This window comes from Cylas formicarius, unplaced genomic scaffold (genome assembly GCF_029955315.1).
Source record: "Cylas formicarius isolate icCylForm1 unplaced genomic scaffold, icCylForm1.1 PGA_scaffold_8__14_contigs__length_24414737, whole genome shotgun sequence".
Taxonomy (NCBI): Eukaryota; Metazoa; Arthropoda; class Insecta; order Coleoptera; family Brentidae; genus Cylas; species Cylas formicarius.
The window spans coordinates 14,507,364-14,518,547 of record NW_026844361.1 but is presented as its reverse complement, the minus strand read 5'-3'; the positions used below and the strand labels follow the sequence as shown (position 1 = coordinate 14,518,547).

The following is an 11,184-nucleotide window of genomic DNA, read 5'->3' as shown; positions in this document are numbered from 1 at the left end:
ATTATATAATTAATATATATATATATATATATATATATATATATATATATATATATATATATATATATATATATATATATATATATATATACATATATATATATATATATATATATATATATATATATATATATATATATATATATAAATCTATCATTGCACTTATTAATATGAAACAATATATTTTAATAAAAGAAATGTAGATACGAAAATATGCTTTAATGTATATAATATATATATATATATATATATATATATATATATATATATATATATATATAATATATATATATATATATATATATATATATATATATATATATATATATATATATATATATATATATATATATATATATATATATATATATACGTTAAAGCATATTTTCGTATCTACATTTCTTTTATTAAAATATATTGTTTCATATTACTAAGTGCAATGAGAGATTTTTAGCTGTTTCAGCAGTGATTAGTAAAGGAATAGGTTTTTTGAAAAATTGTATTATTGTAACTAATAGTTGTCTTTTAACTTTTACTATTATCAGAGAACTTTATTTACTCCAAGTTTTATATTATGTTTTTAATGTTTTTAAATAGAATACATTTTATCGTATACCAAATGATTTACTAAAAAAAGCGTGCTTTTAGCTGATTCTTACAATATAATTATTGTTATAATAATAGTTTCATTATTTTAAGAATACCATTAATCATTTTTTTATTACTATGTATTTTAAGATGTTTACTAATTTAATAAATTTCAATAATTTTCAACTATTTCGACCTAATTTTTTTTTCACATTTTATTCACAATTTCATAAAAGAGAGATAAGGGAGAAGTACTATTAGGGATAGGATGGCCCGACTCTTGTTGAATGTTTATTTAGGGCTCAAATTTGATCCTTTTTTTTAATACCAACGACTTGCTTACGGTCATTCAGGCATAGCGAAACCCATTAATTAGTGAAAATTGGATTTTTTTTTATATTTGTGATTATGATTCGAAGCAAAGTTTTGGACAAAAATTTATTTACTACCTCCCTGCCACCTCTTGCAGGATTACGTAAATGATTGGTTCGAGCAAGCACCAGTAGATGGTGCCACCACTTTTCGAACATCGAAATTATTTGTGGCGTCATGGTTCTTCGAGTTGCTGAACTAATTGGTTTGAGCAGCAACCAATAGATTGCGCGCATGGGCTAATGATATAATTGCTCGTTTAATGATGGAGTCAGTTCGTTGGACTAATTATTTCAGGAATTATGGTCTAAATATACAAACATCTTAATTATAAAGAATTTATTTTACATTATGTACTGTGATGTACTGGGCTTCAAATATGAAAAGATTTACAGAAACCTTCAAATAAATTATGAGCATTAGTTCATATTATATATACATATATATTTCTTCTTTTTCTCTAGAAATTGAATGTAAAAATATATCTATAAATATAAAACATCCACAATTTCCAACATATTGCGTACATATTGAAAATAGGGAGAGAACTTCGCCGATATTTTTTCTTCTTCTTTCTTACTATATGTCTACTTAAATAGTCTACACTCCGCCAGAGTAGACATTTTCAGACAGCCCCTTTTAAAATAACAAACAACCGAGAAATCGAATAAATATTAATTAATTAAATAATGAATTGAAACAATCATGCCTAAACATAGAACAAAAGAATCCGATATGCTAATGGAGAAAGATCCTGATGTTGGTTCAGTAATTTCCCCGCAGAGTCCGCCGTACACCGAGTTACACTTCAGTCCGTTCGGGCACTGAGAACATGGTGCGCCTTTCGTGTAAACCGGATCCTCTACAAGCAAAAATATTCCTTTACCTTTTTTAAGAATTTCAATTCCAATTTAAAATTAAATACGCTGCAAGATGCGTTAGCCAAAAGAAAAAAAGTGTACGTAAATGTTAAGGTCCGCAAACGGTTTGATTCGAATTTAATATGAATTTCGAAATAGCTGATTCAATGAAACCCAGACCAAACGGAATGAGGTATTTCTGATAGAAATGGTTTTTCAAATATTTGGAACTTAAAAATGCTTTAAATTAAAATCGGACAATACATTCTATCGCAAATTTACTATTTTGAACGATGATGAACGATAATATCATTTACTTGGCTTAAAAAAAATGCAAGAGAAAGAAATTACATGTCGAATGTTATAGGCAATACTTTATATATAAATCATGTATTTAGAGTTGCATATCATTCACTAGGTACATGTCCTTTCGTTACGTTGCCAGCAGTGTGAGTCGCTTGCATTGTCGTCTTTGTAAATGTTAAGTCAGCATTCAAAAGCATTTTTCGTGAATTGCTTTTTATTTAGTTTCCACGGTCTTCAAAACCTAAATTACACTATTAAAAAACAGTAATTGAAGCAGAATCAGCAGAACAAAAACTACAAGTAAAAATATACTTAAATATTAATCTAATATTAAAAGCTCCAACCTTCTATTCATTTAACATGTTTGAGATAAATTTCGCAAAATTATCAAACATTCGTGATATTTTTTAATAAGAATTTGAGAAATAAATGGCCCAGTTTTACCGCATCCTGAAAGTAACGGAGGTCATTTCTCTTGATAAAGTATACAATTAACCACGATCCAAAACAAAACAGAGGAGTTATTAAAACACTAGTCGACAGGGCAACTAGAATATCCGGTCCACAATATCTGTCAGAGAAATTAGGACATTTAGAGAGAGCGCTTCAAGCAAATGGCTACAAAACCAACGAAATAGAACGGGCCACAAGACCGAAGAAACAGAATATGCGGGAGCCTAACAAAGAAACGCCTCCGGACGGTTTGCTTTTCCTCCCATATATCGGAGGAGTAACGGACCGGATCGGCTAAACAACGGAGGGACATAACATAGAGCCAATTTTTAAACCCACAGCACAAATACAACAATACTTAAGATAGGCCAAAGATCCTGTAGCTTGGGACAAATAGAAAAATCGACTGTCTACAGAGAAACATTACCACACAAGACTACATCGAGAGGCAATTGAAATACACAAACAAAAAAAACAATTTTAACAAACGTGAAGAGGGGTTACAAGTCAACAAAATATGACATAACGTCTTGCAAAAAACTCAAACAAAACCTTATACTATCACACGGGGGGGGGGGGGGGGCTCAAACGTTCAGTCCGCCGTCCGTCCGAGCGGTTCGAAACACGTGTGACTTCGACAACCGGCAACAGTACCGATACAGTCGTCGCGCTGGCTGCCGCAGTAGCAGCTGAAAGCTTTGGAAGCAAAACCAATGGACCACGGCCTAACAGCAAGGAAAATCTCACAGATGACACCGGCCGTGAGGGCCAAAGCAATTAAATTAATCTAAGTTTGAAAATTGTTAGAGAGATATATAATGGAGTAGGTGTTGATAGACGACTTGTCCGTCAAAGTTGAAATTCTGAACAAGAGTATAAAACTTAGTTTTTGCTTAACAGTTTTCGTAATTGCGAATCAAAAGATTTCAACAACAACTTGTGGACAAATTGGCGATTGTGATTTAGATAATCTTCTATCGAATTGCCTTGCTTCTAAATATGACTTTGTTTCTAGGACCCACTTTAAGGTTGAATGACTGGAGTAAGTCATTTGTCATTACAATTAACCTTTTGAATCATAATAGGAATGTTTTATAAATTAGTCTGCTGAGTTTCTTGGTAAAATACTTGAGCTCTCTCGATCACTTTCCTTGCCGTTATAGTTTAATCGAAAAAAGTTAAGGCCCCAGGGTGCTTCTTGTTCCTTCATCACAGTCCAAATTTCATCATTAACACTTACCGAGGTAGTTTCCGGTAGGTCCGTAATTGCAACCCAATAGGCACATGGTTTCTCCCTCCGAGACTTTTGTGGTTATAGCGCAACCCACGTATTCCGTCTTGGCCCACACCAGCTGGGTAAAATGGCCGATCATTTTGTCCATCGCGAGACTGCCGACGTCCTAAAACAGCACGTAGGAAGAGTTAAAACAATATCGAGAACTATATAAGTCCTGTTAATTTCTGAAATACATGAAAAAATTGATTTTACCCGCAATAGTACTAGTTACTTTTTTTAAAAACGTCCAAATTAAGTCCTACAAGGTCTAAAGATGAATGAGACTGATGTTTTATTTGTTCTGTTATAACTACAATTGTATATAATCGCAGTCAAAAAAACTTCCTTCTAAAGCCACGCGACACTGGAAATGGTTTTTCCACTACTCTTAGCACTGCCGGAACTCCAATACTCAAATAGCCTTTAGCTGAGTAACAACTGAAAGAATGTTTTCAACTGTCCCAATGACATCGTTATGTGAAGAAAAAAAAAAGAAAACATAAAATAAATCTCTAAAAAGGCCTAACAAACTATAATGAACTTGTGCAACGAAATGATTTTTTCATGTCATTAAATAACAAAAATAAGGACCCAGTGACTATCCTATCCTAACCCAAAATATGAATACAATAAGTCAATGCTCAAAAAAGTTACATTGTTGAATTTAAGGGTAATTTACTGATGAGATATTGTAAAAAAATAATAAGCGCAAATAGTTTTTTTTTATTCTAAACGTCATTTGGCATTCTAAATAATAAATTAGCAACCCGCAAAATGAAAAATTTCCCCAAAATCCAACTTTCTTTGAGCGTTGAGTTCTTTTATTCCTATTTTCAGTTAAGACAAACAATTGAGTTAGGGCACTGTTGACAGTTTAGGAAAAATCCTTTTTAACTATTCCAAGTTTATATATGTTGAAGATAGGGATATTGATGGCAAAAATTGTTGGAATATTCAATGTGAGAGAGCATTCAACAAAAACCATTTCAATTAATCTCAGCCTTAACTTCAACCATTTAACATTAGAAAGATAACAATTACGGCCTCTAGTGGACGTTTTAAAAACTTAAAATAATTTCCCTTTCCCCAATGCCATAATTCGTAGCCCTTATTGAGAAACCCAGTATATGTTTGATTGTATAAAAAAAATTCGGACATGATTAATATGTTCAATTGCTGTGGCGATTGGGTAAATGTGTTTGGAATTAAATGTTAATGTTAACGAGACTCACAATGCAATTTTGTTGTATATAAATCGTTGTATGATATAGCTTATTAATTTTTAATTTTCAACGCTTAATAGTACTAACCGAAAATTCGAAAAAATATATTTTTTGACTACACCTCGTATCCAGAGTAAAAGGACGGAACGTTATTGAAAATTAAGTACACTTTGCTTAAAAAGCATTTTTTTCTCTGTCTGAGGTAAGAGAAAGTCAGGAACATGACATTGAAACTTACCTGGAATGACCCGTAATATTCGGGTTTCATATTGGCTACTTCGTTGTACCAGCCGGCCATTAACCTCGTTATGGTCTTGTGGGTACAGTTTCCTTTCGGTTTGAACACCGTGATCGCCAGATTTTGGCCGCTCGAGTATTTCGGGGTGATTCGGCACTTGTCGTGCTCAAATTTACATCGTCTAATGTGACATCTGACAACGTATTCCAGTTGGTTATCCCAAGACAGCGCCATCATGTCCGATGCGCCTTTCCATTCCTCGGGTACCTTTAACAAATAAAAATCTTTATTGTTATTATCAAATTGTGTTATTATATTACAAAATACAAAAGCACAACGGAAATAGAGTCTAATACCTAGAGATACCATACAATTAACCATAACATAAGAATCCTTACATTATTTTCTCAAAATAGTCTTTTATTGAATAGGGTTCTAATTCTATCAGAAGTGTCCTAATATTTCTTGTCAATCTTTTCAAACTATTTATTTCTTTTAAAATGTTGGGCAATTTGTTATAAAATCTTCTACACATATAATATGGATTCTTCTCAGTTAGAGTTAATCTATGTATTGGGTAATTTACATTTCGCGTTCTAGTCTTGTAGGTATGAGATGATACATGCAGTTCGAAATATGCCCGGTTTTTAAAAAAGAAAATGAGTGACTCATAAATATAGACACCGTATACTGCCATTAAACCTTCCATCCGAAAAATTGCTCGTCAATTATCTCCACACTTCATCTTTTCAATTAGCCTTCTGAACTACAAATAATCTTTGTACTGCGCTATGCCCTCCCCAAAAAATAATGACATATTTTAAAATGGACAGAAAAATAGAAAAATATAAAATTTTTGTTGTATTGTAGTGCATGTACCTTCTAACTAGTCTAATTCCATAACAAACAGAATTTAACATTTTTTTTAACTATCAATATGCCTATTCCAGTCCACAAATTCGCCTATATTTACTCCTAAAAACTTTACACTATCTACTATATAGATAATATGCTTATCACATTCCAAATATGGTGGTTTATGCAATTTAGACTATAATTATCCATTTCTTGCGGGTCACCCTTCTTATATAATGACATGATTACAGCTGTTTTTAATTGATATGGAAAAATTCCATATTTGAGGCTGTTGATTAATAAATCACTAAGAACATTGTTAATATAGGGCACTGATAATGTAACTATGCTTGTTAGTCAAAATAAATAAGAACTAAAAGTTCAGATTTTCACGAAATTATATATTATGACATGACAATTGTTTCGACAACACCGTGTCTTTATCAAATGTCATGTCAAAATATATAATTTCGTGGAAATCTGAACTTTTAGTTCTTATTTATTTTGATAAATGGATTTTCATCAAGTAAAAGCCACCTCAGTTCAATGCTTGTTAGTATTTCATCATAATTACTACTGCACTACTGTGCTTATTGTTTATTTCAGTAACTTGATCTGATGACACCGGTCTGAGGAACATTGTTTGGCTGTTATTTTACAACTGAATTATTTGGGGTCTATTTGATTAGATCTGGTATAATTGATAATAAATACTCATTATAACGATTTTCTACTTCTAAAATGTGATTGCAAATTGACCACATACATTTTGTTTTATTAACCGAACATTCAATCTTCTGTCTGTATTCTTCATCTCTGGATGTTTTTAAGAGTTTGTCATACTCCTTTTTTGTTTGGTTATTTAAAATAAGCATCATTTCTAGAGAGTACAAGTAAAGTGTTTAGTTTAATTTTAATATCTAGAACTTGCTGGTTATTTCTATGAGAGTGCTTTTTTCTTTTATTAATCAACTTCAACGGAAAATAGTAATTGAAAGAGCTACCAAAAGTATTTAAAAAATTAAACGATTGCCCGTTAACGTTATGTTCTCGGACCTTATATACATCATTTCAATTCTCTTCAGATATACTCTCTAAAAATTTTTGTTTATCTTCGATTGAGAAAATTCTCACGTACTGGGATAGTGATAGTTGTTTAAATTGAATTATTGGAGGGATTAAATATGAACAACTTGAACTTATTTGCAATAAATCACTACCTAAAACTGGAAACTCAAAAATCACAAATTATTATTGTCGATAAAAACATTCGAGAAAGCATTGAACGAAGAATCTACGTTGAGATTGGAAATAATGTCATTCCAGTTGTAAATACGGCAAAAAATTTCGGTTTGACAATTCTCTATCATTTGATTTTTACATTAAAAAAAAACAAATTAAAGCAATGTTTAAATCCAAAACAAAAATATTTTCTCTGCGTAGATTCTCTTGGCAAAATAAAAGTTCAATACAAACATTGCAAAACTCTTGTATGCGTTTTGCCTATGACGTACCACACCCTAATGAGATGTTCTAACCTCTTCCATATTCCCAAAGATCAAGAAATAACCTAACTTGCATTGTTTCTCGTTGTAGAACGTCAGATCATTTACTTATGTGGCAATAAAGATATGGTATAGTCTTACCAGTCAGATAAGGGAATTATCTGAGTACACATAATGTACTTTTAGAATAATTAATTTAAATATTCAATAGCTGATTTTATTTGTCTTTAGTTTTTTGTTTAAAATTTTACCGCAACTTCACAGTCGATTTGAATTTGGATCTCCCTTTTCTCCGATTGTTCGATGTTTCGAGCAGTTACATATTGAGCTTTAGTGGCAATTTACTCGACACAGTATTCTGTTTTTTCTAATTTCTTTTCTTTCAATGGTTAAGTGATATATATATAGGTTCGAGTTTCTAGGGCCTCCTTGCTAACATTTTTCTTTTAGAAAGGTTTAGGTGAACGGTTGTTATAATCAAAAGTTGGACATATTTGTCAAAATAAAGTATCTATTATATTATATTAAAAACGTCAAGAACCAATTAGAACTAACCAATTAGAAGTATAATATTTTTTTAATAAGAAAAGAACAAAAAAAAAACAGTTTCATATATTTTTTAATATAAACAAACTACCAGTAGATTATTTTCAATGAGAACGATTTTTTATTATAATAAATTTGGCTTTTATAAGGACTGTGAATGTTCTTGATTGTTTAGATTGATGTCCACCAGAGTTTTTCTTGTTTCCTTTGTATACAGATAATTTAAAAGTGTCTTTTGGGTGAAGCTTCGCCTATGATCCTATTTTTTTTTCAATTTATCACGATTATGGATAAAAAAGGCACAGTAATAATATCTTCATTTTTCAAAGAATCTTCCACAGGCTACTGTAATCCTTTTTACAAAATTTCTGGATTCCCACTGCGTCGGTTTTTGCTTAGTAGAAATTGCTAACGCTTCGCCAATCATCCTGTTAGCTTCTTCAGAGCTTGACTGAAACTCGCTTGCATTTTACTCTGTACCTGCTTTTATATTGTTTGAGGGGGCGGAGCTAAATTAGGGACATAAACACCGTCTCCCATGACTGATTTCCATATTGGTGAGAGGTAAAGTCCTGAGTTGCGGTTAAGTTGTTTGGTGGCTTATAGATTTCCATTGATTTTCAGTTTTATTTTTTGTGTTCGGCAACTGCTGATGAGTTTAGTTGTTCCTTGAGCCTAGCATGGAATGCTGTAAATTCCTCAACTTTTTTATGCTTACGCTATTTTGAATAAACAAACAACTTCAGAAGTGGGTTTGAAAGCTATCGAAAAATAATAGTACACCAAAAGGTATTCAAATTGATTCCTTAAATTTTGATATATACTGATATATAGTTTCTTAATTTTAAATCAACTTTTTCTTACATTGAGATGCTTGATGTACCCTTTGAAACACTTGGAGTGTTGGAATGAAACAAATGCTTACATTCTAGCAAGACTCCCAAAGACTCACAAACCAGGATTACCCCTTCGACCTATTGTCAGCACCAATGGTTCTCCAACATTCTCTAGCAAATTATCTACCTTCCTGATTAAAACCCTTTACAGGGAATTCCTTTCACTTCATTGAACAATTAAAAGATACACAAGATATTCTGATTAGTTTCCACGTAGAGTCCCTCTTTACTAAAGTTCCTATTTTTTTTACAATTTAATCTATATTATTTAAGTTATATTATTATAATTAAAACCGTTCTTATTGGAAGTAATTTACTGGTAATTTGTTGATCAATTTAGAAGTTTATATTCAAAAATATCTGCAAGTGTTATTTTTTCCTTGTTGTTTTCTTAATAAAAAAACAATACTACTGATTGGTTTATTTGTCAAAGAAAAAAGACAATGTGATTTCGTAATCGACACCGCAAATAAAATTTTGACAAAAAGGACACAATTGCGATTATAATTACTGTTCACCAACATCTTTCTAAATGAACAATGTTAGCAAAAAGGCTCTAGAGAACCTAGAAGAGCGTTAATGTGTCACTTGATTGAAATTAGAAAAAAAAGATGTTGTGGTGAGTATATTGCCACTAAACAATCGGAGAAAAAGGAGATCCAAATTCAAATCGACTGTGAAGTTGCGGTAGAAGTTTAAACATAACACTAAAGATAAATAGAAACAGCTATTAAATATTTAAATTAATTATTCTAAAAGCACATTATGTGTATTCAGATAATTCCCTTATCTGACTGGTAAGACTATTCCATATCTTTATTACCACATAAGTAAATGATCTGACGTTCTACAACGAGAAACAATGCAAATTAGGTTATTTCTTGATATTTGGGAATATGGAAGAAGTTAGAACGTCTCAATATGGTTTGGTATGTCATAGGCAAAACGCATACAAGAGTTTTGCAATTTTCGTATTGAACTTTCATTTTGCCAAGAGAATCTACTCAAAGAAAATATTTTTGTTTTGGATATAAAGATCGCTTTAATTTGTTTTTTTTTATGTGAAAATCAAATGTGTGTATCTGAAGAGCATTGAAATGATGTATATAAGGTCCGAGAACAAAACGTTAATGGACAATCGTCTAATTCTTAAAATACTTTTGGTAGATCTTTCAATTACTATTTTCCGTTACAGTTGATAAATAAAAGAAAAAAGCACTCTCATAGAAATAACCAGCAAGTTCCAGATACTAAAATTAAACTAAACATTTTACTGAAGTGCTTGAAAGATAACTGAACACGAATTTGGAGAACGAAGGAAAAAAAAAACCCAAATCCAAATCTTATTCCGCAACAAAAAATTACTTACCCTAGGCTCTTCTCCCAAAGCGATCATGTTTCGGTATCTGTTCGTTTCGTCAAGAAGGAACTTTTTCATCTCGTCGGTAAATATATCGGCGTCTTCACACCCGGGTTCCGGCGGGCAAGACTCTCCCCTTTCGCAAACGGTATGCTTGTAGGTCGCGTCTTCCCGCTTGCAGCTCAGCTCGCACCAATCCACACACGCACCACCATTAACAGCGACGAGAATTAGAAGGAAGCTTAACATCGCTTTGGCGAGAATGACAAACCTGCCAGTGTCCCTTTGCTTCGGGGTTTTATGGCCGTTATTTTTGTTGCTACGCGACAAAGTTTATATTGTTGCTTCGGAGTGAAATCCAAAATAATAACGTCGGACTGATCGTCACGTACGAAATAATCCCACGACAATGTCGGGGGTATTTTGATTTTACGAGCGTAAACATCGCATTGCGAAAAAGGTTTATTTGTTTTAATACAAAGTAAATGAACCGATATATGGTGAGGCATCGAAAAGGTACTAAACTAAAACTAAAAATGTTTTAAGGAAAAGTGATTCATCATGGAAAAAATATTTGTCTGTTCTCTGTTTTCCGTAACGGACTGTCGGGATGTTTTAGAAGTCGGTTAAGATTTGAAAGGTTAGAACTATGGGTCTCCAAAATTTCGAGCTATCGAGTTGGAATTTGGTAAAAATATAGTTTCAT

At 31.9% G+C, this 11,184-nt stretch overlaps 1 protein-coding gene across 1 annotated transcript; it reads right to left on the bottom strand.

Moving 5' to 3' along the window:
- Window positions 1-1,623: 1,623 nt before the first annotated feature.
- LOC132705972 (venom allergen 5 2-like) lies at window positions 1,624-10,963 on the bottom strand. The gene is made up of 4 exons (XM_060676971.1): window positions 10,488-10,963; window positions 5,317-5,583; window positions 3,820-3,979; window positions 1,624-1,822 (listed from the first exon to the last, which is right to left on the bottom strand). Exons 1-4 carry the CDS (start codon window positions 10,725-10,727, stop codon window positions 1,635-1,637), a joined length of 855 nt encoding a protein of 284 aa, XP_060532954.1. The 5' UTR covers window positions 10,728-10,963; the 3' UTR covers window positions 1,624-1,634.
- Window positions 10,964-11,184: the final 221 nt, after the last annotated feature.